This window comes from Piliocolobus tephrosceles, chromosome 2, assembly GCF_002776525.5.
Source record: "Piliocolobus tephrosceles isolate RC106 chromosome 2, ASM277652v3, whole genome shotgun sequence".
NCBI classification, from domain to species: Eukaryota; Metazoa; Chordata; class Mammalia; order Primates; family Cercopithecidae; genus Piliocolobus; species Piliocolobus tephrosceles.
The window spans coordinates 45,414,982-45,441,546 of record NC_045435.1 but is presented as its reverse complement, the minus strand read 5'-3'; the positions used below and the strand labels follow the sequence as shown (position 1 = coordinate 45,441,546).

The following is a 26,565-nucleotide window of genomic DNA, read 5'->3' as shown; positions in this document are numbered from 1 at the left end:
TCACTCCACCTTGGGCGACAGAGATCTCATCTCTGAAAAAAGAGAAATGCCAGATGCCCAGCTGCAGGGAGCAGCCCAGGGAAAGCTGGTGTGAAGCCCTGCCTGCAGCAGCAGTAAGGATAGCTGCCACCTAGGGTCACTCTATGCTGGGTACTCTTCCAATATTAACTCATCTAATCCTCACAATAATCCCATCAAGTAGATACTGCTGTTATCACTATTTTATAGAGAAGGAAGTGAAGGCCAGAGAAGGTAAATAACACGGTGTCATTTGTGTGTGAGGACTCTCAAGTTTACCCACTAGACCAACACACTAGCCTGCTTTCTCTAAAAGGAGAGAGGGAGGGAAAGGCTAGGAACACAGGCTCCAGTGCCAGCCTATTGAGACTCATATATTGGCTCTGGAATTTGCTGTTTGATAGCAGAATACATTCCTAAATGTGTTTATGTTATACATCATTTCAATGGGCATTTCTTGCTTTATGTTTTTTTGCTAATGAGTTATTACTTGTTGTTTATTTTAGACTATGGAAATGATGTTAGACAAAAAACAAATTCAAGCAATTTTCTTATTTGAGTTCAAAATGGGTCATAAAGCAACAGACACAACTCATAACATCGACAACGCATTTGGCCCAGGGACTGCTAATGAACGTACAGTGCAGTGGTGGTTCAAGAAGTTTTGCAAAGGAGATAAGAGCCTCCAAGATGAGCAGCATAGTGGCTGGCCATTGGAAGTTGACAACAACCGAGAGCAATCATCGAAGCTGATCCTCTCACAACTACAGGAGAAGTTGCCAAAGAACTCAATGTCAACCATTCTACGGTTGTTTGGCATTTGAAGCAAATTGGAAAGGTGAAAAAGCTCGATAAGTGGGTGCCTCATCAGTGGATCGAAAATGAAAATATAGTCGTTTTGAAGTATTGTCTTCTCTTATTCTATGCAACAACAACAAAACATTTCTCAATCAGATGTGATGTGTGACAAAAAGTGGACTTTATATGACAACCAGTGATGACCAGCTCCAAGGCTGGACTGAGAAAAAGCTCCAAAGCAGTTCCCAAAGCCAGACTTGCACCAAGAAAAGGCCATGGTCACTGTTTGGTGGTCTGCTGCCAGTCTGATCCACTACAGCTTTCTGATCCTGGTGAAATGATTACATTTGAGAAGTATGCTCAGCAAATGGAGGAGATGCACTGAAAACTGCAACACCTGCAGCCAGCACTGGTTAACAGAAAGGGCCCAATTCTTCTTCACCCACCTGACTGCACATCACACAACCAATGCTTCAAAAGTTGAATGAATTGGGATACAAAATTTTGCCTCATCCGCCATATTCACCTGATCTCTTGCCAACCAACTACCACTTCTTCAAGCATCTCAACAACTTTTTGCAGGGAAAACGCTTCCACAACCAGCAGGATGCAGAAAATGCTTTCCAAGAGTTCATTGAATCCCAAAGTATGGATTTTTACACTACAGAAATAAACTTATTTCTCATTGGCAAAAACGTGTTGATCACAATGGTTCCTATTTTGATTAATAAAGATGTGTTTGAGCCTAGTTACAGTGATTTAAAATTGTCTGAAACCGCAATTACTTTTGCACCAACCTAATAACCTGTGAGACCTCTCTGTCTAAGGCTTCATTATCATCTGTAAAATGGGGGTGACAGTCCTTCCCTCAAAGTGTGGTTGAAAGGAGGAAATGACTTGATACAATGAAGCCCTCAGTACATTGCCTACTAGGTACTAAGTGCTCAACATCTGTTGGGTGATTGAGGAGATACAGTGGATGAAGAGGCTGTTGACAACCCATCACCTGTTCCTCATTGCCACCAGACAGATTTAAAATGGTTTTCTCAAAGGAATCAGGGAGTGACTAAAAAGAACTATTTGGCTTTCTGGAGACCAAGCCAACACTCTGGTTTCACAGAGAAGGAAACTGAGGGACAGAGAGGGAAAGTGAATTGCTGAAGAATACACAAGTCACTGACAGGGCCAGGGAGGGAACTCGAGCCTTTGGTTAACCTGGGTCTTCGCCCTACTGCAGGAGAGGGCCTCATGGAACTCCTGCCCCCCCTTGCTGGTTAATGCAGAGTTTCCCCGAGTCATCAAAGCCTGCACTGAGGAACTAGCAAGGCCCATTCCAGCTCTGGATTACAATTCAGCAGCCCACTACTTGATGAATGGCAAACAAATAGTCAATCAAGGAAAACCAAACTTTTTCTCCCCAGCGGAGACCAAGATTCCTCAGCAGTTCACTGTGACCAGTGGGTTACATTCCATCCAGTCTGCTGCTCTTTAGACATGCCCAGGACCCCTAGCACAGCAGACGGTACCCTCAGGCGCTGGTGACCCAGCCACCTTACCGTATGGCGATGGATGGCATGGTAGCCATGGTACAGCTCTGCCAAACGCTGGAAGTGGTGGAACTTGCCAAGCATCATGTCCTTCTGGGCAGGATCTGCTGTGTGCAGCGGGTGGGAGGGGAAACATATCAAACAGTGTCTGTGGCTGCCAACTGGCCCCAGGAGGAGGGGCCAGGCAACAGTACTTTTGCCGGCATCAGTTCTCCCACCACACAGTGTCTGTGCCAGGGTGAGGGACAAAGTGTAGTGAGGGGAAAGGTACTCTGCTTAGGAGTAGGGCCACTCCAGGACAGTGAAGTCTTAGGTGGGCAGGGCATAAGGCCAGGGAGTTTGAGGATATTTTTTGCAGATCTCTCACTGCACCCTCCCAGGTTATTCCCCTCAGGGAGCGACAGCTGCAGCAAGACCCCAGATGTGTCAGAAGAGCCTGCTGGGACAAGGGCAGGCAGACACCAACTGTATTCATGCTTATCTTATGTCTCTTCCCTCTGCTGCTCCTATCAGAAGCAGAAGGCACTGGCCAGAACACAAAAATGTGACCTTACACCTGGGCTTGACAATTTTCAAACTGTAAGCATGACTCTGTGAGGCTCCCAGCAATCAAAGGGACCAGGACAAGGGACTCCCACAGGACAGATGGGCATGCAGAGCTCAGGCAGGATTGTGACTTGTTACAAGTCACCTGCAGCCTCCATTCCAGTGTTTTTCCCACCCCTGCATGTGGCCTTTTCCAGTGGAAAAGAACATCTTTCTCTTCCACTTCCAGGGCTCCTTCAGTACATCTTGGGAAGTCTTGTGAAAGGAAGCAGTATTGAAACTGTTTTCCTGGCTGGAATGAGTAAGAATCTGGAGTGCGTTATTGTAAAGTCATCTCTTATTCATCTTCTCATTTAATTAAAAAAATTTAAAACCCAGTGCTCACCCAGGTCCAGCTATGGGCTCCCAGGTAGCAGGGGAGAGATATGCTCTGAATGAGCAATGCAGGGCTGGACCTGCCAACTGTAACCCCAGGATGGTCCTCATACCATTCTGATGGGCAAACTGGAAAAAGATGACACACCAGATTATGCCACTGCAAGGCAGGCTTATGGACAATACACCCAATAAACAAGCCCAGAGCTTTAATTAAAATGTTCCAGCTCTTCTGATGTTTATCAGAAGTGGGGCTTGAGAAAACAGTGGTCTGGCTGATGTTTACGCACCTTGAGCTATATCGAGGCATTGCATGGACAGCATCCAGTAATAATAGGCAGCATCATTAAACCTGCTCTCTGCCACGGCATTGTTTGTGAGTTGCTCCAGCACCTGGACTGCTTCTCTCTGTCGCCCGGCCTTGTGGAATGCTGTAGGAGCGGTGGAGGGAGGAAAAAAGCACATGCAATTTAGGAAATCACTCAGGAGGCAGGATGGAGCTCTGTGGGGCTCGCACAGGGCTGCTTTGGAAGTAGGACACTCATTGGAGCATCTGCAGTGCTTCGTTGCTGGGATGGAGCTTCTCTAAATAACCGAGGCTACATCCTGGAAAAAGTACAGTGAGACAAATTCCTTTTTGTCTGGGAAGAGGCGACCGACTTTGAAAAGCATGGCAGAAAGGAAAAACTGGGGCCAAATTCCAGGGCAAAGTCTAAGAGTGAAACTTGCTCATCTTCAGTGAGGTTCTGCCCCCTGCTCATTCCAGGGCAAAGTTTTGTGACTCCTAAGGTGATACAAACAGGACCTGCCACTTTACTGCACTTGGAGGTTTGCAAAATGCTTTTGTTGCTAATCACCTCACTGGATCCTCACCACAGACTTATGAAGAAGGAAAATTATCCCCCTTTTTATGAGCAATGAAATGGACTTTGCAAGATGGAGGTAAAGCGTCACACCCAAGGTCCCAAAACCAAGCCCAACTCTTCAGTTTCTCTTCAAATGACTGCTTTTCAGTGACCACTTTGAAGGATCTACCTCAGTTCTCACAACCATTTGTAAAAACAAGCAAAAAAACTCTCAATCATTCCTACACTGTTAAACAGATATTTTCTGAGTATCTACTACGTGGCCAGCCCCTTGAGATGTTGGTGGCTGATAGTGAAGCCCTTGTAGCCATGACACTTGCTATATGTGGGCATTCAAATGATCCTAATCCTCTGCCTTCAGAGAAGGAGAAGGTCTGGCTTTTGTTCCATTCTCATATACAATCTCTTGTCTAAGTACCAAGTTACTATGGTGATGGATTCTTGGAAGGGTAGACACAGACAGATGGATAGGTTGATGTGTTTTGCCCAAACATGCAGATACTTCAGCAACTGGATGCTCTGGAAATGCTGAAGCAGCAGAGAATGTGCTATCCTTCAATGAGGGCTTTCGGTTGAGAGCTCCAACAGGGAGACATTTGTTCTGCAATGTGTCCGGAGGTGGCAACGGTTACCATATAGAAGTGTAAATCAGATGCTATGGAACATGAAACACCCAACTTCAATTAGAAGGCTAAATAGGCAGCAAAACAGAAAAATTAGGTTCCCCAGTCAGAGAGGTACTGGTTTAATTCTGGCTCTGCTGCTGACTAGATTTGTGACTTGGCATGGCACATTTAGCCCCTTCATCCTTGCACAGCTGTTGGCAAGATTCAAGGTTACATAGGTTAAGTGCTCAGCCAGGGCCTGACACAGAGAGGGAAGTCAACTTTAAAAAATATGATTAATAACATCAGCGAAAGTTCTATACTTGCTTTGGCTCCAATTTCAGATGCTGTTGTATGTTGTGTGCAGCCCATTTTACCAACAGAAATCTTGAGGAGCAGAAGTCACCCATTTATCTGAGCCAGAAACAGAAGCTGAGTTTCTATTCTCAGTAGAGGTGAGACCATGCCTCACACTGTGTGGCAATCCTCCCTTATTGTCCTCATGGCACCCTGGCTCACATTACCTCCCTGCCACTTCCTAGCTATGAAACTTCAGGCAAATTTCTTCACCTCTTTACACTTCAGTTTTCTCATCTGCAAAATGGGAATCATAATGATGGTAGCTATACCATAGGGCTGTTGTGAGGATTAAATGGGAAGATACACTGCAGTGCACAGCACTTTGCTCAGTAACCACAGAGGCTTGGAGAGGAGGCAGCACCTCTTAAGGGCCTGTAGCAAGTGAGTGTGGCCCAGGAGGGTGTGACTCCAAAGCCAATGGTCTTTCCATGCTCCACAGTCTTTCACCACCAAACAATCACATCCCCAGGATGAAGTCATCTATCTTGGGATCTACAGATGGGAAGGGCTTGGTAGCCTTCCTGAAATGTATGTCTTGGCAGTGACTTCTCCTGCTCCTTCTAGAAGGTGACAGTCTGTGTTGCCTACCTTTCTGGGCTTCCTCAAAGCGATCGTTCTCTGCTAGCCACTGAGCATACGGCATGTAGATGTCATCCTTAAACTCAGGATTCTTCTCACCCAAAGCAAAGGCCTGGGGGAAGGAACAAATGAAGTCTTAATAAAACTGCCCCTGCAGCCCCCATGAAAACACTGCACTTGGCTGAATTCATTAGGAATGTCATATTTTGCCAGCCTGACAACTCAGAGAGGGAGAGTGCCTCCCCGCAAAAACTACCCACAGAAACGCAAAAACAAATCAGCTCTTCGAAAACAAAAGGCAATTAACAGCAATATGCAAGCGACTGGATTCAGTAACAACACAGTCTGTTTCTGGACCACAGAAGCGGCACAGAATTGGAAACATTTTATTTTGAGGGTTTGCGTGGGCTCCTGTAGTGCTGCAAACAGATTTCTTTTAATTGCAGCGATACCTAAGGAAACAGAATTGACATTATCATCATTACCACTTCTTATCAGTTGTCAAAGATGACTGTGGGCTTTGAGCTGTATGGACCCACTGACTACTTCTCACCTAAGCCCCAGAATCACCTGTCAGGCCAGGAGAACTGGACATGAGCCATGGGGAGAAAGTCTGCCTGATGCACAGCGAGGTCTGAGTCATTCTAAGATGCTCTAATCTATGCTGCTTCAGAAATCTAATAAATTTCTCTTGAGAAGCCACCATTGCCTCTGTCCCTAGCCCCACCTTTTCTCATGAGTGACCTCAACATCTCACCAAATGGAGCCATCCAGAGAGCAGACAACAGTCAGATGGCTCCTCTCAGTGAAGGCTGTGCTTTCACTCTAAAATGGACCATGACGGGTGGGTGGCTGAGTCGGGGGAGGATCCTGGCATAGCTCCTAATCCTCTCGGGGATGGATTTCTCTGAAGGGCACAGGGAGCCAGTGAGCTGGAGGGTGGGAGTTGGCCACAGAAGGGGCAGCATTAGCTGCTTCTGCCAGCCTCAGGCTGGCCACTTTTCTCACTGGCCTGGCTAATTCTTTACAGCCCCCAACACCAGAGAGAGAAGCAGTGGTTGTGGGGTGGGGGCAGAGAAGGGAGGGAAAAAACTGGCCCCTGAAATGGCTCTCGCAGTCTGGATCTGGAAAGCACAGATGGTGCTTTCTGCCAAAATGTTACCCAGCAGGTTTTAAATGTCACGCAGGTGCATCTCCCCATCAGCCACGTGTCTGAGCCTGTGGTGCTGGTCAGAGGCAGCTCAGCCCAATGGCAGGCACTGGAGCTGTCGTGTTCACACTCACATCCCTGGTGCCTGTCACCACCCTGGCACAGAGCTGGCTGTCAGTAACGATTTTCTCAATGACTGAATGAACGGACAAGTGGAAAGGCGCTCCACAATTCTGTGGCTCAGAGAATTTGAGGTTAAGTTGTCTGACTGCCAGCTCAATGTTCCTTTCATCATGAGGGCAGCTTCTCTCCATCTGAACCCCAAGGACCCCTGTACCCTCCCACCTGTGTCCCAGGGCTCAAGTGGGGCCCCAGCCCACGAGGCCTGCTTTCCCCTCACCTCATCCCAGCGCTGGGTCTCCACGTGCAGCTGCACCAGGGACTTGAGGTCACCCATCTTCAGGTAGGTCTCGGCAGCATAGCCAGGGCTGTCTAGCTTCTTGAGGTAGGTAGCACACAGCAGCAGCGGCTCGCGCTCAGCCTTGTCCAGCTTGCGGGCGATGTCGATCAACCTGGAGAGGGAAGGGGCAGGTGGTGGTGGGGCTCTAGGTCTTGTCAAGGGCAGGCCGTATGTCCATTCATTCTGTAGTCCCCAATGTTGATACCGTGCCATGGCCCCTGGGAACTGCTCAGTGGTTAGTTATTAAATATATGAATACACACTCCAGAAACATCACCAGGGACCAGGAGAGGTGGCCTTTACAGGATCCTGTGAGCCACCTCGTGTATGTTTCTCGGAAGTCACTGAGCTATCCAGCAGGGCACAGAAACAATTATCTCCTAATCCCCTACCGGTACCCAGATGATGCCATGAGCTTTCCCATGCATGAAATCAGCATCTTTACCACCCTAAGAGGTGGGCACTATTATTTCCATCTCTCAGATGAGAAGAATAAAGTCTGGGGGGAAGGTGAAGCACCCAGCCCAAGACTCAGCAGCCAGGAAGTGGCCCAGTGCTCTTTCCACCACAGGTGCAGGAATTCTCACAGAAAAGTGGATGCCAAGGCTTAAGAATACCTCAATGACTGTGAGGTGAGTGTGGGGCCTGCTCTGAGCTCTAGACAAAGGCCTGCAGGAAGTCTTCCCTGTCCTCCTGGCCAAGGTGCTGACCAAAGGGAGGAGCCGCAGGGACCCACTGGCTCACCACTGCTTCCCCATGGTGAGCGGCCCTCCCATTGCTCATGGGGACATGACGCCTAGATAGAATGCGCTTGTTCTCTCTGGTCAGGCTGGAATTTGGAGTCAAACTAACTCTCGCAGGAGAAAGGGTTCTACCCAGGCTAGTCTTGGTGGGAAAGGAAGGAGAAGCAGCTGTAATGAATCCCTGTCTCAGAGACAGGCAAGGCACGGAGGCCTGTCAGTCTACACTTAGAATAATAATGGCATCTAAAAATAACACTGCTCAGCAGAAAAAGGACACATTTTTAGGGAAAGGTGGCATAGACAGGCCTTAAAGCCTTAGAAACCTTCCCACCCATCACACCCAATGTCCCTGGAGGAAAGGCACCTTTTATAGCCACATCTGGAAAGTGAACAGAACATGCTTAATGTGTTTCTTGAATTACTCAAGTACCCTCAGAGTAACCTGACACATAGCACTTACAAATGAAAGTGACATGAAAAGCCAGACAAGAGAACAGGGGACCCTAAATGTGCCTGGCTCTCTTCTATATGAACCCCTTCACTTAAAGAAAAATGTGGGGAACAAAATCTGTGCCTCTGTCTTAAAAAAATTACTATTGGACAAGAAAATGGGGTGGTAGGACATCCACCAAGGTCCCTTTGTAAGGGGCCAACACACCAATTATTAATATATGGCAGCACTCAAGGTAACAATTTAATCATTAACCAGCCTCCTCCGTATCCCCAAATCCTGGCTGGGCCACTGCTACCTGTAGACCACAACGTTGTTTCCAGAAGAATCAACAGCCTTTAGGAACCAGCCTAAGCCACCCTCAGGAGCTTGTCCCATCATGTCCTCTGCCTGCCGCAGCAGCACATGCATGTGTGTTTGCACAGGCGTGAGCCTGAAGCTCACTGACTGGGAGGACAAAGCCTTCCCCCTGAAGGTCTGGTGCACTGAGTCCCAAGGCTGAATCCATCCTGTCTCAGTGCTGCCCCACCCCAACCCCCTCCTCTCCCTGTTGTCCACCTTGACGAATGGTGTAACCCACCAGCAGCCACAGAGCAAAGCCAGCCTGACACTCACCCCCGCCCCACCACCCTGGGATGGGTCACTTGGTTCTAACTCTGCTACTTCTCTTTCATGTCCCCAGCTACCAAGTTCCCTCCTGCTCTACTGCACTAGCCAGTTATCTGGTCTCCATTCTACCTGCCTGCCTAAGGGGGTGTCTGACTGTACAACCCTGACCGTAGGTGGTCACTCGCTATTGGCAAATCTAAGCACCTCCGTTTGGCATCGGAGGCCCTTCCAGTGTGGCCAGCCGACTTCCCCCAACCCACAGCCCACGTCCTTCACCCTCCCATTCCCACATGTCTTTTACTCCAACCAGAGCTGACTCGCTGTGTTCCTGCTGTACTTCCTGCCTGCATTTCCTTTCCCCCCATCTCTATTTACCTCTTGGAATTCTTCAAGGTCCCCTCATGCAAAGAGTGTCTCCTAAGACATCCATGGTTCCTCCCATAAGAATTCTTCCCTGGAACTTGTTTTGTTTTTGTTCCTACCATTACACATGTAGTTGGAATTGACATTGGCCAGATTAGAGGCTAAAGCTCAGCTCTACAACTTTCCAGCTATCTGGACTTTGGGAATAACTTGTCCCTTTAGCTTCTGTTTTATCATCTGCAAGGTGGGCAAGGAGACACCAGCCCTGATGGCATGGTTGGAAAACCTAATGCCTGGAAGGTTAGCACAGCGTCTAGGTTGTAGTGAGCGCTCAGCAAATGGCAGCTGTGATGTCCTGGTGTCTCCTCTTCCCTGGTCCCTACCATCCCCTCCCCTAATGACTCCACAAGCTCCTGGAAGGCAGCTACTGCCTTGTGTAATCTCTGTGTCTCCTTAAGAACCTAGCCACTATCACATTAGCTTTAGATAATTAGAGAAGCACTATTTGTTCCCTTGCCAGTCAAGAGGTGACATGTGATGACATGCTGCCAAATGCTTCTCGGGGCAGGGACGAAAACCTACATGTCAACCCAGCCATGGTCACCACAGATCTCGATGGCCTTGACGTGCTCTCCTGCTGAGATGTACATCTCCACGGCGGCTTTGGGCTCCTTGATATTTCTGGCCCAGTCAGCCTGTTTGGTGATTAGCATCTTTGTTTCTTTGGGGTCTCCAGATCCAAGGAAATCCTGAGGAAGCACAACAAACAAAAACACTCTGGATCAGAACTTCCTGTGCCAGCGTTACATCAGGCTTTTCTAGCAGCAAGGGCAGGCTCCACATGGCTGAAGCAGGCAACCAGGAGGCAGGCAGGGCCCGTCCCTGAGGGGCTGAGTGGGGGGAGTCCCAGGTCTCGGGAAGAGTGATCTCAGGCTGCCCTGCAGGTGTTCCTGGGGGATCCTGGGACAGTGTCAAGGACACTGGCCCCCAGTGCTTCCTTCCCGTCTCACAAATGGGCGTTTGTTCATCGGCTAAACAACACTTTCTAGACTATTTGGGGCCCTGCACATGAAGTCTGCAGGCTCGGGGGTTCATGATCGGGCTGTCTCTCTCTCACATAGTTTGGTAAATACATGATTATTCCTAAACAGCAATGAGACAACCTGGTGCACAATTCCAAATATCGAGACCTGTCATCTTTATTCAGATCGTATGGGTGACACCACATGCTTCAGAGTGGGCTGAGCATGGGTTCCCCTAAACTTACACAAACAAAATGACTTACAGTTTGCCGGCCCTCCGTGCCCTCCATGCCCTCTCTGAATCACCAGCAAACACTCTGTGCCCTGAACTAGGGAATCATTGCATGGTCTTTGCCCCAGTTACTTGCCTGGAACAGATAACAAGCAAACCTCTCTCTGGTTAGTTGCTTCTCAGCTGAATGGTTAGGGATCCTGTCCTGAGGTCAGGTCTGCAGGGGTGAGGACCTGATCCGACAGTGGGACAGCAGGAGACCATGGGGGGATCTGAGGCAGGGAAGGTGCTCAGGAGAGGACCTGAGAAGGAAGAGACGACTGTGGTCCTGGAGGCTCAGGGGTCAGGCCTAGAGCCTATGTTCCTTTGGCCTCAGCAGGGGCCCTCTGAAGCGGTATGCCCAGCTTCTCTGGGCTGGCCCTAGAATGTGTGAAAAACAGCTTCAGAACATCACCTCTTTTCAGGGTAGTTACCCAAAATACACATGTGGGAGTTTGCCAGAGTCGAGGCAACTTTTAAAGGTGGAGCTTTTCTTTTTTTTTTTTGAGACGGAGTCTCGCTCTGTCGCCCAGGCTGGAGTGCAGTGGCTGGATCTCAGCTCACTGCAAGCTCCGCCTCCCGGGTTCACGCCATTCTCCTGCCTCAGCCTCCCGAGTAGCTGGGACTACAGGCGCCGCCACCTCGCCCGGCTAGTTTTTTTGTATTTTTTTTTTTTAGTAGAGACGGGGTTTCACCATGTTAGCCAGGATGGTCTCGATCTCCTGACCTCGTGATCCACCCGTCTCGGCCTCCCAAAGTGCTAGGATTACAGGCTTGAGCCACCGCACCCGGCCAAGGTGGAGCTTTTCAAAAAGGGAAACTGGGAGCCCTTAGAGCCCAGGTCTATGTTACTGGTAAGAAGTGGTTTGTCTTAGGAATAATGTACCCTGCAGAGAGTGCTTTGTGTCAGCCTCATTGAGAATAAAAACAGCACTCCTTTCCCCATGATTAACGCTCATGTGTCAGGAAAGTGCAGTTAATGTATGCTAAAAATCCACTTGAACAATTAGCTCACTTTTTTTCATTTGCTTTCAGGGTAATTGTGCTTACAGGGTATTAGGTCGGCCTAATATATGATACATTTTAAGAAGGGGAGGAAAGAGCATTGTATACGCTGATGCTGGGATCCAATAGAAGACAGACCTCCTGGCTGGCCTTTGGTTCTCCCTAGAGCTGACAAAGGGAAGGGGCTTGGAAAGCAGCCACTGTCCCCGCCTAGTTTGGGCCTTTACAGACACACCTCTCCTTTTGGCAGCTGCTATGGCGCGGATTCTGTACGCTAGCATGAAGCTGGAAACCCTGCCTACCTGGCTGGTGAAATGAGGGTGGCAGCTGGGGGAAACAGGCATCTTAGGAAACTGAAATGTCCTTCAAAGGGACTTCAGTGAGTGCTCAGGAGACTAGGGGTGACTGCAGCAAGGGTGACAGGCTGAGAGGAAGCCATAAGCCTAGGCCAGCTGGCCACTCAGGGAGCTGTGACTTCACTGAAGCTGGGTCTAAAAGCTTCCTTCAAGGCTCAGCAAACTGGGAATTCAAAGGCTTTTTGCTTTCCTGAAGCTAAGTTACACGTTATCTGGGGCCATGGCCAAGACTTGGCCCTGAAGTGGACAGAAAGAGGCTGTGCTGAGTGATGAATGAGACTAAACAGTGTTCTCATGCTTGGTGATTTTGATAAGAACATACTACATAAGAGTTAAGAGCATTATAATTCCCTTTATCACCATATAAACATGTCACTTATCCAGAAAGCATACAATTTATTTGTACGTGGGAATGTAATTTAAAAATTTTCTGAAAACCAGATTGAATCTTGGGAAGCAGTTTTCAAGTAAACAAAAACATGCCATGTTAATCAGTACTAGATCTTCCCCACCCCCCACATAATGTGTATGTACACATTTCTCAAATTCAGACTACGGGGTGGGGGCAGGGGGGATTGAAATGGAACCAACTTCCTTAGAATAGTGATCAAAAACTAAAACCAAAAACAAGTCCCAGAGTATTTACCTTCATAGAGAGACGGAGCAGATGGAGTGTGTAAATGGGCTGCAGTTCTGGTGGGAGGCTGTGGGCACATGAAGTCCACTAGAGTATAAGGAGGGGCCTCAGAGCAGGGTCAGGAGTGAGGCCAGCCAGGGAGAGAGGTGTGAAGATCCACTCTGTGATCATGTGTTGCCCTCTCATCTTCCTAATCTTTCTACAGCTTGGCATTTCTAATGGGCTTTCCTATACATTATTCTGTGCAAATCTCAAGACTAAACTGAGCTGTGGCTATTACCATCTGAGAAGGGAAGGGAGGCTTGGCAAACTGAAGAGCCTTTCCCTAGGTCATCCCACAGAAAGAACCTATACTCACACCAGCTCTGGGGCACCAAAGCCAGGCATTTTCTTATTTATTTATTTTTGACATGGGTCTTGCTCTGTTACGCAGGCTGGAGTGCAGTGGCATGATCTTGGCTCACTGCAACTTCCACCTCTGGGGCTCAAGCAATCTTTCCACCTTAGCCTCCCAGTAGCTGGGACTGCAGGCACTGGCTAATTTTTTGCATTTTTGGTAGAGACAGGGTTTTGCCACGTTGCCCAGGATGGTCTCGACCTTCTGAGCTCAAGCAATCCACCTACTTCAGCCTCCCAAAGTGCTAGTATTACAGGCTTGAGCCACCATGCCCGCCCAGTCTGACCAGGCATTTTCTACTGCAGCACAGCTGCCTCCTTGAGGAGGCTTCAGGGGTTCCTACGCCTAAATTCTGCCTCTAGGGTCTTGATCCCTTAAGGGTTCATCCTGAGTTAAAATCTTGTTATCCCCGGAAGCAGAGACGCACTGACTCTGGTGATCTCAGTATGAATGTGTTATGAAATCTTCTAGGTGTCTGTGGTGGGGCCTGGGGGAGGGTAGAGAAGGTGACGAGGAAAAGGCAGAGGGAGCCTGAACACTCTGGGTCTCAGGTACGGAGTGAATAAATCACTAAGGTGAAAAGACAGGCTGGGGCCCAGGAGCTCGTCCACGTACTGATGAAAAGGTCCTGGGCAACATCACAGGCCACCAAACACACCTTCAGCCCCAGGGTCGAACAGGTGGTGGAAGAGCATAGCCATCTTCAGGAATATAAAAGCAGAAAAAAGTGGGGAAGATTTTCCATCTTGAACTTGTGAGCTGGAGAATTACCATTAGTAGCCCACTAATAGGTTGTGGCTGATGAGTCATTTCATAACACACTGAGAGCCACTTTTGACACTCCTGGAAAAGGCAGGTTAACAAAGCCCCTCTGTAGAAGGAAGACTGTAGTTGCTCAATGCACCCAAGCCTCTTTGAACTTTGCTTAGACTGAACTGCCAATGTCTTGGCTGGTCTGGGCTCCTTAGTGCAACTCCTTCCCACAGAAGCCATCAAGAGCCAGGTCCAGGAAGCTCCTCTCCTATAGCTGCCTTAAAAGGCCCAGCTCTGCTGGGGACTAAGGTTCATAAGGGCCATTCCAATGCAAAAGAGAATCTCTGCTATCACCCACTGCAACCACATGGTAGCCACTCTGTAGCCGGCAGGCGTGAGGCATGCTGCGCTAACACGGGAGGGCGCAGGCTCTGCCTGACGTCCCAGAGGCCTAGTGAGAAGCCCAGGACAATCAGCAGGTGCTATGGGAAACTTGGCTGGCAGGCACCACATCATCCTGTATGACTGGCAGGACTGGCTCCCGCCTGAAGACACCGATTCTTGGCAGCTCCTGATAAGGATTGAGAGGATTTGTGGGAGACAGCCCTGAAGCACTGAGCCCTCAAATCGATGAAGGGATTGTGCTGGCGTAGACCCACAGCCATCCAGCTCTGTCGCTGATGAAGGTCTGAACTGCCATAGTCTGCCCCGTTGGTGTCAGCGTTAAATGTCAGTTTTAGGTGAGTTTCAACCAGTGGCTGTAGATGGGTCATTTGTTTACCAGTTTCCCCACATCCTTTCTGAGACCATTGCTAGTTTTTGTCTGCACCACTCTTGGGGAAAATAACTTGGACACCACAGGTGAGAATACCAGTGGGCTCCAAGCTGGAGCTTGGGCCTGGGACAGGGTGGGTTACCTTGGCATACTCAAACATGCAGAGGTCAGTATACATGTCAAGTGCGAGGTTCTCGTGCCCGCTCCTCTTGTACAGTTTGGCGGCCTCATGGAACTTCCCCTGGTAGGAAAACACATCTGCCAGAAACAGGTCATTGTTGGTCTCTCCCCGCTTCTTCCTCTCCTGGAAAAATTAGAAGCACAGGAAATGGCCTCTGCAGCCATGGGCAGGAAGCAGCCTTTACAAAGGTTAGATGTGGCTATTTCAAGTGAGGCCCCTGGACCTTCCTACTGGAACCTGGGCTTGGCTCCTGGCTGTTGTCTCTCTCCCCCAGGTTCCCGCTGGGAACACTTGACAACAAAAGCAGGTTTTTACCAGACAAGTAAAGATCAAAAAAAGATGCAAACCTTTGTTTGTTTAATGGAAATTCCTCAGGGTTGCTTTCCTGTGTATTCCAAGGCTATGACGGAATAGTTTGAATAGTGTGTGCTCTGACTCATCCATGACCCCTAAGCTCCAGAGATCTCCCAAATCTGCAAGCCCTGTTTGGCAGAGTTGTGGCTCATCCTTTGGCAGAGTTGCGGCTCATGGGGATGACAGAGCAGGAGAATGTTTAGGGTTTCTGCCCAAGAGGGAGACCAATAAAATAGGATGACAAGTCTCACTATGTCCCTACTTTTAAAGAGAAAGTAAGATATCCTGCATGCTGAACATCCGCTAGGTTCTGGGTATATACTTTACACACACATGGCCCCTTTATTCCTCTCAGTGACCCTCAGGGTAGGTCTCACTACCCAAGTATTAGAGTGAAGGACGCTGAGACTCAAGAAGAGGAACAGGTCAGGGTCAGACAGAGCTGGAATTTGGACGCAGTTCTGTCTGACTCCAGATATTCCTTGTATCACACAACACTGTCTTCTGAAGCAAGTGATGTCCCCAACAACACACACACACACACACACACACACACACACACACACACACATAGCACAGCTGAAGATAAAGAGGATAAAGCTTCTTCCTTCTGTGTCAGGGAACATTCACTTGTCTATAGCTTGAGTATTTGTAAACACTCAGTAGCACTCAAACCCTGAGCCCTAGCAGTTTCCTTTTGCTTGTTTTCTAGCAAGAGTAGCATACAGAGGACGATGAGACATTGAATCAAACTCTTAGACAAGCTGGTGAAAGTTTTAACAGCTGGAGGCAACATGCTTCCACACTGACAGAAATCATCATTCTAAAAACCTGCACACAGCTCAGGCTCATCAAACAGACTAACTCCTAATAGTTGGAAAGGAATTAAAATCTTGCAGAAAGATAAAAGATTGATTTTGGTTGGACATGGTGGCTTACACCTGTGATCCCTACACTTTGGGAGGCCAAAAGAAGAGGATCACTTGAGCCCAGGAGTTGTAGGCCAGCCTGGTCAATATAGCCAGACCCTACCTCTGCAAAAAAAAAAAAAAAAAAAAAAAGGTTTTACTAGACATGAAATTCAGGCCATATCCATTCTAGGCCCCAGGATATCACCATGACCAATAAAAACAATCTATGGCACTCAGCAGGTGCATGTCAACATGGGCAGGTTCCTCCCCTCCGTCAGCAGGACAAGAAAATCTCCCCTATCCAAAAGGCACCCACTGAGGATCCGCAGTTCTCTGGAATTATGCTGAGCACCAAGATGTGTGCAACCAAGTCTGCGGGCAGTCAACATAGAACACACTCAAAGCCAAAGTCTTTTTTTCAAGAGACAATCTTAGTTTACTTTAACGCACTTCCCAGCTCGTAGCACCCGGGGAGAGGACTACATTTTGATCCCAGTAAAATGTGACAAATAATAGTTGGACCCCACAGCAATTAGTTACTTTTGTGGAGAGGAAAATTATGCTCCTTGACTTCAGGTGAAGACCCCCAGATCCAGGCCAGTGGATTTACAAGTGAGAGTCAGCAGCACCGGGCATTTCGGGCAATAGCTCCAAACGAGCCCTTTACCATGTGGTAGGTAAACCCCAGAACATACAGATGCCCCTTACGACACGCGGGTAGGGAGGGTATGTGGCCGAAAGAGCATGAGCTTAGGAAATAGACTGGGCTTGAATTCCACCAAGTTTTTGGCTGTGGACCTGTGGGGACCAATTAAGTCTCGCTGAGCCTTAATTTTCTCCTGCATGGAATAGGGAGAGCAACAATACCTGCCTCATTCAGTTAATGTGAGGATCTAGAAGAGCACTCACATAAATCACACATGGGGCACAGAACAGCTTATGTTATGAGGTTTAGCAGGCTGTGAGCTCCTGTCGGCCTCTCTCTTCCTCAGCTCTGTGCCCACTGAACTCAGCACAAGGGTTGGCCCACGACAGGTGTTTATTACATGGAAATGAATGAGAGGGACAAGACATTTGCTGATTTCCTCACTGTTTCCAACTGGGAATTCAAATGTATCTCACATTCCCATACCCTCACAATAAATCTGTTCAGGAGAAAAATTGTGTACGCCTTTTAACAGACAGCCAGACAGCACTGAGATACACAGAAATCAAGAATAGTGTCTAAGGGCTGGGCCTGGTAGCTCAAGTCTGTAATGCCAGCACTTTGGAAGGCTAAGGTGGGCTAATAGCTTGAGCCCAAGAATTTGAAACCAGCCTGGGCAACATGGGAAAACTCTGCTACAAAATATACAAAAAAATTAATCAGGCAGGGTGGCACATGCATGTGGTCCCAGCTACTTGGGAGGTTAGGTGGGAGGATCGTTTCAGCCTGGGAGGTCAATGCTGCAGTAAGCCGTGATCGTGCCACTGCATTCGAGCCTGGGGAACAGAGTGAGACTTTGTTTCAGGAAAAAAAAAAAAAAAAAAGCATAGTGTTGACCACCACCCAGCAAATGGCGTACCTACAACCAGCTTCTTTAGCACACTGCAGGCCTATTGGGTTTGGATAACAAGGTCAATATTCTCAGCCAGAAACAGTAGGGCTGGGGGTTACTCCAGAACTCTGGGGCGCTCAATTCAGACCATGGGCCATGCTCCCCGCGGAGATCGGGAGAGCCTCACCCAGCTATCAGGCGACAGCTCACACTGCCTGCCGCTGTCTCCCCATGTGGCCACTCTGCCCCCGGAGCAAGGCTGTGGCCCGGATGCCCAGACGCCAGTGAGCTCTGCTCCCATGTCTTCAAGGCTCTTGCCTGCCAGAAGGGCTGCCCCTAAAACAGGAACCCCAAGTATGCCTTCTTGAGAAGGAAGAATGCTTCATCTTTTACCTCAATGCTGCTGATGAGCTCTAAATATCGAAGGTCTTGTACTCTGATGAAGGCCTGTGGAGAAGAAATAAAGAATAAAATAAGCTGTCTTCTTGGCTTCCAAAGTGGGTGACTGGCTGGGTGGGAAGTCAAGCTCTATCTAGACAGTGAGCCAGTAAGGAGAGGAAGGGAGCAAGCATGGATTAATCGTCGTGTGTGCAGGAGGTTATACCACTCAGCGAGGTGTGGCTTTATCCGTGGGATTGGACCATGTAAAGAACAGCAAAGACATTCCAGTTGCATCAATCATTTTGGGATCAGGTAAAACAAAACCGTGATGCCACAGTCTGTGGTGGTGCCTCCTTGGGAGACTCTCGACCCAAAGAACAAGCCAGCTGGGCATGGTGGCTCATGCCTGTAATCCCAGCACTTTGGGAGGCCGAGGCGGGTGGATCACGAGGTCAAGAAATTGAGACCATCCTGGCCAACATGGTGAAATCCCAGTTCTACTAAAAATGCAAAAAATCAGCCGGGTGTGGTGGCAGGCACCTATAGTCCCAGCTACTTGGGAGGCTGAGGCAGGAGAATCACTTGAACCCGGGAGGTGAAGGTTGCAGTGAGCTGAGATTGTGCCACTGCATTCCAGGCTGGACGACAGAGTGAAACTCCATCTCAAAAAAAAAAAAAAGAAGAACAAGCCAGTCTGACCCTCTGGCGGGGCAGGCAGCATCACAGCAGGAGAGGGTGATGCATGGACTGATGAGGGATTGCCTTGCACATCTTGGTGACATGGGTAGAATGCAGGGGACAGCTATGCCTACCCAGTGTTGCCACAGACACAGGGGACCCAGAGCCCCTGGTACTGCAGAGGGAACAGAGGAGGGGAAAGCTGAGAGGGCATAAAGACAGATTCTGGAAGAAGGTGGAGGGGTAGGGAATGAATCCCACCAAGTCCATGGAAGGCAAACTCTTATGTAAATCCTGAAATTGCAGCCCTTGCCAGAGACTTTAACTCATGGACCTCTAGAAGTTTCTGAGGAACAAGCAGACTGGTGTTGGCTAAGCCAGTTTTGCTGCTTTCAGATTCTGCCCAGGATTTGGAGGAGCATGAGCCACCAGGTCAGGCTGCTTTCAGGTGGCTTTGCTGTCACCATTTCCACCAGCTGTGCTTGCTTACATTGCCCCATTCAAAATGGGCTGACCTGTGCCTAGAGGAGGCAGCAGCTCCGGAGCCCCTTGAACCAAACATGCAGAGCAATCCTGACCACTTGCAGCCTCCACTCAGCAGCATGGCATCCTCCCTCCTGAAAAGACCTCGGGAGATGAGCAAGTCCCCGGCCTCTGGCTGCCTTGCAGGTGACCACAACGCAGCTTCATCTTTTCATCCCACAGGGCCAGGCTTCCTGTCAGAGACTGGGGACCCAGGGAGAAACATGTCTCGGCCCCTGTCCCCCTCCACAATTCAGAGGCCCACATTCTAACCGGGGAGGCTGGTCAATTAAACAGATCACAACATCTAGAGCTAAGAGCTCTCCGACTATGAACCAGATGCCTGGAGAACACAGTTGAATGGTCTGAGCATGAGCGGGGCGGGAGGCAGCGTTAAGTGAGGCATTAGAATCAGAACCTGGCAAACAAGTGTTTGTTGAGAGGAATTCGTAGAAAAGGCCAATGTGGGCATCACATGGGCCAAGGAACACAGGGCTAAGACTACCTGGGTCCCAAGCGGTAAGTCTTACACACACTACCCTCTAGATTTGGGTTTCCTTAAAGCGCCTTGAGAGGGCAACCCTGCAAAGCCCAGCACAGTGGCCGAGAGGGAAAGGAGCATTCGAGGTCCGAGTCCTTGCTCTGAGCCTACTTCTCTGCTTCTAGGCTCCAACCATCTTCTTTGTGGAAAGGGGCCTGCTACTGACACCCTCTCAAGGGTCTTTCTAGCTGTAGCTCAGCTGTGCTGGAGTCTAGGATTTGCCCACTAAGAAGTCTGTTTCCGAATTCCTTCAACCTGATACATTTTGCAGTGTCAGGGCGCCTGGTCAGAGTCACAAGGCCCCTGAATGAGCTCAGCATAGGGAACCCTGGGAACAGGGAGGCACCTGCAGCTCTGCTCAGGGTCTGGCGGGAGCTCAGCAGCTCTTCTCTGCCATCTAGTGGGGATGGCAGTCCATCTCTAGGAACCACCCTATCCAAGCTGGTGAGCCTGAGTGCCTCGCACAGAGGAAGGAGGCGGGGGACTCGGGATTCGGATGAAATAGTAACTTCTAGCCTATCTTCAATATCATGTGGCTTTTTCAAAACAGCATGTTGTATACAATAGATATATACCATATACACTTACTTTTCAACTATAATAAATTTGGCCAGGTGTGATGGCTTATACCTGTAATCCCACACTTTGGGAGGCTGAGGCAAGAAGACTGCTTGACCCCAGGAGTTCAAGACCCACCTGGGCAACATAGTGAGTCCCCATCTCAATATTTAAACAAATACATATATATGAATCAATAAACACTCATATAAAACCTTGTGGCTTTTTACAATCCTTTCTGTTCTAGGGATTTGTCGTCTTCCTCCCTGCCGGCATTTCTGGGTGGGGCAGGAGAGGGACGCTCCCTCCATGGAGATGCCTCCCTCCTCCTCTGAATTCTTTTTTTTTTTTTTTTTTTTTTGAGATGGAGTCTTGCTCTGTTGCCCAGGCTGGAGTGCAGGGGCGCGATCTCGGCTCACTGCAAGCTCTGCCTCCCGGGTTCACGCCATTCTCCTGCCTCAGCCTCCAGAGTAGCTGCGACTACAGGTGCCCGCCACCACGCCCGGCTAATTTTTTTGTATTTTTAGTAGAGACGGGGTTTCACCGTGTTAGCCAGGATGGTCTCAATCTCCTGACCTTGTAATCAGCACGTCTCGGCCTCCCAAAGTGCTGGGATTACAGGCGTGAGCCACTGTGCCCAGCCCCTTCTCTGAATTCTTATAGCTTCCTCCATCTCCACTTTCCTACACTGAGGACATCTAAAAATATAATCTAGATCATTGTTACACAACGATCACTTCCCTTGTTTAGTAATGGCTAGCATCTGTACAACCATCCCTGATTTAAATTCCCCTTTACAAAACCTCAGTTAAGCCTCATGACTGCAGCGGGCATTCTCACAACCCCCATTTCAGAACTGGGAGGACTGGGGCTCTGAGGGAAGCGGCTGGCCTGAGGTCCCAGAGCCCCTTACGTGGCACAGCTGGTTCTCAGCCAGGCTTCTGAGTCCTGGTCTGGTCCAGTCTCCTCTCTCTTCATGCCTACAAGTCTTGATCTAACCCAAGGCGGGCATCACATCCCTCTTTGCCACTCCTTCAGTATCAGCCCAGGAGTATGCACAAAATGAACAGCTCGTTAATTGACTGTGGGGAGATAAAGAGGGAAGGGGTAGGGGAGAGGGGTTTGGAAGCCATTCCTTCCTCCATCTCAGGTTCTAGAGGGAAACACAGCTCAGGAACATACCTGGGCTTTTCCTTATGTGCAGAAAGGGGTCAGATGTTTTCAGCCATCTCTCTAGCTTTCATAGACTAGGCCAGGAAAGGACACAACGAATCAAGTCCATGAATCCCACCATGAAGGTATGTGGGAAGTGCCTACATTGCTGTCAGAATCAGAGACCTTGACCTTAGTTGGCAGAGGCTAAGAAAAGCAGCATTGTGTGCAGCATCATGGCCAGTGATTACACCGATAATAAAAGCCGCCATTTACGGAGTGCCTATGATGTGCCAGGCTACTACCAGGTGCTTCCCATAGATGACAGCTAATAAGAGTGACAGCCAGAATCTGAGATGCTGCTCCTGGATCAGGCTTTACAGGAATCTTCCCATTCGATCCTCAAAGCTTTGTAAGGATGGGGCCTGTCATCACCCTACATCTTTAGAGAAGCAATCTCAGGAAGGGTGTCACCTACCCAGGCCCACAGTGAGGAAGTGGCTGAGCTTAGATCTAAGCCCAGGTCAGCCTAACTCCAGAGGCTGCTGCAGTCTGTGGCCTCTCCATGCCACCTGGGTCCCCATCTGCCTTCTTAAGGGACCCCACAAGGACCAAACTCCAGCTTCTGCTGGCTAGATGCTTACCTTCTTTGCTGTTTCAAAATCTAAACCTTCTAGAGCTTCCATGGCCAGTTCACGCCAATCAGTGTCGGTGACACCCAAGCAAGCAATCTGGTAGGCTTCCTTGAACAGTTTCCTATCCAGGTACTGGTACATGGGAGCAGACTGCAGGATTTCATCAAGGGTAAAAAAGAGGACTGTTTTCAGAGCCATGGAAAGAGCCAGATTCATACAGAGCCTGCCTCCAGATGCGTGGGACAATTACCCACGCCTGGGGAGCAGCCCTGCAGCCGTCAATCAGCACCCTGCCCAGCCTGCCCAGCCCACTCTGCGTGCTCCATTCTGCACCCCTCTCACGGCTGGGCCACTGTGCTCCACAGCACAAGCTGCCCATCCTCCCCTCCTTCCCACCTGCGGGCCTGCCTCACCATAGGATGTCATCCTCGCGTGGAGTGCCTTTGCCCCTCCCCACTGTCCCTCTGGAAAACACCTATTTGGCTTTCAAGGCCCTATTGAAATGTCACCTCTTCTGGAGAGTCCTCCCAAGCCCCTTCAAGCCCCCACCCCAGGGGAAGGAGTCTCAGCTTCCTCTGCTCTTTGTCCAGATCTCGGGTTGTGATGCAGTTACAGGCCTGTTCCCACAGCAAGGCCGTGCACAGCCCGTGGGCAGTGGTGGGTTGTACCAGCCTCCCTCAGCAGACCCCTAGTCTATGTTTGCTGACAGAATGAATGAGTTCCTGGGAGGAAGGGGTCTGGGATGGCCTCTTCTTCCAGGGACTGTCTCCAAGAAAGGTAAGTGATTTGCTCCAAGTTACCCTGGAAGCCTCTGGAAACAAGTCTGCTCCCTGCACTGGGACCAACGCCCTCGTACGAGATGGGGTTGCCTTGCTGTGAATGTCCATGAATAGTTCCTAACGACTTCTCTTTCTTAAGGGCTTTTGGCTGTCCCCATAGGCCTGTGCAGTAGGTATTATTTCTCCCTGGCTACAGCCCAGGAGACCGAGACTCAGAGAGGACAACTGACCTGTCCCAGCAAATAGCTGGCAATAGCCAGAGGTAACTGGACTCCAGGTTCTGTGCCCGTTCCTGCCATATGTATGCATGTGTGTATATGTGCATATTTGTGTACAGGCCCGAGAATGAGTCTGAGTTGGGCCAGGACATCTTTAACAAGGAAAGGCTTTGCCCTTGTTTTAGGCTAGCCAGTGTGCTTCAGAGGCCTGCATCTCTCCTGGCTAACTGGGCAGGGAAGAGAAATCAGTCAGGACCTCTGTGCTAATGGTTTCCAAATGTCGGGCTTGAAGTATTGTTTTCTCCACTTCGGGCTTTTGTCTTTGAAATTTCTGGTCCCATTTTTTAGCTTTAGAATTGAAGAAAAAAAATTTTTTTTTGAGTCTGTCTACTCTCAGAGCAAAACATGGCTGCTTCCAAGTGCTTACCTTTTCCACTATGCCATCTCTCCTCATTGACACATTAAATGCTCCCTTTAGGGGGGCAGCAGGCATAGGCTAGGGAGCAGGTGACCTAGAACCCAGGCCAGGCTCAGCCACATCCTAGGGTGGTGACTTTTTGGGTAAATCCATTAACTTCTGTTTAGATGTCCTGCCCAGTTCAAGCTACCATGGGCAAAGGAGAGCTATGCTCCAAAAATGATGAAGCACTGGGCAAAACGCAGGCATGATCATTACCTTCACTGTATTTTCTCAGCACTAGCTCCTCACCATCTCCTAGGCTCTCCATTATTGTTCCTACCCCCACCTTTTACTTTGTTTGAAAAGCTTCCCTGCTCCAGTCTTCCTTTCCAGACTTCTCAGGGTTCAGATCAAGTTTCACCATCTCCTGGAAGCTTTCTCAAACTCCTGAAAGCTTTTCTTAAAGCACACAATGAGCTTTCCTTTCTAAAGTCCGTTAGTAAGTACAGCCTGTTGCAATTTAGTTGTGTTTTGTGGTTTTTACTATTTTATGAGTCAGTAATAAGGAGAAATAATAATAGAAATTTGGCTTGACAAAACCTGAAAGATGGGTGTAATTAACCCCATTTCACAGAAAATAAAATGAGGCCCCAAAGAGTGAAATGAGTTGCTCTAGTTACAGCTGCTTGAGATGGCAGAGTCGGGACTGAAAGCCGGTGCTCCTTCCCCGAAACCGCACCAACTGCTTGCCACACTGACTGCCCTGTGAGTGGGACAGACACTCAGACAGGCATATCACAGCTGAGCATATGATAGATGGCTAACACTTGGACTTACTTGGGAGGCACAATTTGAGTGGAGTTTTAAAAATAGACTCACTGAACAAATACTCTCTGAGCTATACTTTATCTTGCTGTTGCATTCCAAACATGAAGTCACCACCGCCTTGAGAAGCCCTCCTAGGGCTCGTTGTCCTACTTGGCAGCCCTGACAAACCAGTTCTTACACAAGAAAATGTAAATTTCAAAAGGAAACCAAAAACTCCAAGACTGGGTCTGATGCTTTCTCCCTCCTCTCTGGGCCAAAACCACAGGATGGCTGGAGGCAGAGGCGACAGATGAACAGCCTCTGTCTTGAGAATGTGTTTCCTAACCCTTGGCAGTCCTGACCTGCTGCATCAGCAGCATGGCCTCGGTGCAGTCAGCAAGACTTTGCTGCTGAATCTTAAAGTCCTGGCAGAGGAAGCCCCAGGCCGCCCCTCTGGCTCCTCTTAGACGGCCACAGTCAGGGAGCAGCAAATTGCATTTAATTTTGAGGTCCAGATGCCAATCTTGGGAGAAAACTTTTAATAAGCAGAGTTGGTTTGGTGCAATTGAGGGAGAGCAAGTTCCTGGTGGATGTGGTACATGGGTTTGTAATGGGGCAGAAAAGGAGGACGAGGACACAGGCCAGGAGAAGCTGTCGTGTCCCTCGTCCTGCTGCCACTTCCACCCACCTCATTCCCTTCTTCCTCTTGTTTTCTGGTCTTTTTGTTCAGATCTGAATTCCACTAATATTTCTTGAATAGCTGCTCTGTGTCAGGCATGGATGATGGGTATTTCCCTAGTAAGTCTTGCAGTCATGAGTTTTGAGGGGATCATCAGCTTAAAAGAAGTGGGCTTTAGCCTGAAGCAGAGTTGTGTGGGGAAAACACAGACTGACAGAGCCTAGTGGAAGGGAAACCTCGAAATTTCCCTAAAAGTCTTTCAAAGGTACACATGCTTGAACCCAGAAATTTCATTTCTAGGAATTCACGCCAAGGCGCCAAGTTGGGACAGATGCAAGGACTTAGCTAGAAAGATGCCTGCTATTTATAATACAAAAAAGCTGTAAGCAGCAAACATGTGCAGTAGGACTGGTAAAAAAAAGCTATGGAACATCCACAAGACACGATAAAATGCAGCTGTAAATACAAGGCAGGTGGGGCCCAGGCAGGAGGGAGGGGTGCTGGCTGTAAAAAGCACAACACCAGGCACCTTGTGGTGGTGGCAGTGTTCAGTGCCATGACTGTGATGGGAGGTTATACATGCCAACATGGGTGGGAAGATCACCCTATAGCTTTGCACACTGTTACTGTTGGGGGGAACTGAGCAAAGGGTATAAGGGATCTCTGTATTATTTCCTACAACTTACATGAGTCTACAATTACCCTAAATTTTGCCATGCAGGGTAAGAACATTCACTGACACAGAACCATGCTTTGGGAGATTGCTGAGTGAAAAGGCCAGATGACTAGTTTATAGCCAGCACTTCATAGACAGTGATAGGGCTGCCATAACCGAATGTGAGGTGAAATGAGAAGATGGCCATAAAGGAAGGGATGAGAAGTCTTGTTTACAGGCCAGGCTCACGGAATACAGTAAATCTGAGGTTCCATCTATAGGTAGCAATACATATACACATAAAAGTCATGAAAAGTATTTGCAGGGGGCGGAGCAAGATGGCCGAATAGGAACAGCTCCAGTCTCCATCTCCCAGCGCGAGCGACACAGAAGACCGGTGATTTGTGCATTTTCAACTGAGGTACTGGGGTCATCTCACTCGGGAGTGCCGGACAATCCGTGCGGGTCAGCTACTGCAGCCTGACCAGCGAGAGCTGAAGCAGGGCGAGGCATCGCCTCACCTGGGAAGCGCGAGGGGGAAGGGAGTCCCTTTTCCTAGCCAGGGGAACTGAGACACACAACACCTGGAAAATCGGGTAACTCCCACCCCAATACTGCGCTATAACACCGGCACACCGGAGAATATATCCCACACCTGGCCGGGAGGGTCCCACGCCCGCGGAGCCTCCCTCCTTGCTAACACAGCAGTCTGCGGCAATCTAACCGCAAGGCAGCAGCGAGGCTGGGGGAGGGGCGCCCGCCATCGCTGAGGCTTAAGTAGGTAAATAAAGCCGCTGGGAAGCTCGAACTGGGTGGAGCTCACAGCAGCTCAAGGAAACCTGCCTGTCTCTGTAGACTGCGCCTCTGGGGACAGGGCTCAGCTAAAGGAG

The 26,565-nt window shown here is 49.2% G+C and overlaps 1 protein-coding gene across 1 annotated transcript in view; it reads right to left on the bottom strand.

The window, feature by feature from the left end:
* IFT122 (intraflagellar transport 122) overlaps positions 1-26,565 on the bottom strand; it is a 78,250-nt gene that overhangs the window by 9,251 nt on the left and 42,434 nt on the right. The window contains exons 10-20 of the mRNA XM_031935083.1: positions 24,704-24,766; positions 23,562-23,606; positions 22,687-22,754; positions 22,147-22,360; positions 18,064-18,117; positions 14,829-14,990; positions 10,053-10,219; positions 7,245-7,416; positions 5,704-5,806; positions 3,575-3,715; positions 2,373-2,467 (exon numbers count right to left, since the gene is read on the bottom strand). Coding sequence (XP_031790943.1) covers positions 2,373-2,467; positions 3,575-3,715; positions 5,704-5,806; positions 7,245-7,416; positions 10,053-10,219; positions 14,829-14,990; positions 18,064-18,117; positions 22,147-22,360; positions 22,687-22,754; positions 23,562-23,606; positions 24,704-24,766 — 1,284 coding nt within the window. The remainder of the gene's footprint in view (positions 1-2,372; positions 2,468-3,574; positions 3,716-5,703; positions 5,807-7,244; positions 7,417-10,052; positions 10,220-14,828; positions 14,991-18,063; positions 18,118-22,146; positions 22,361-22,686; positions 22,755-23,561; positions 23,607-24,703; positions 24,767-26,565) is intronic.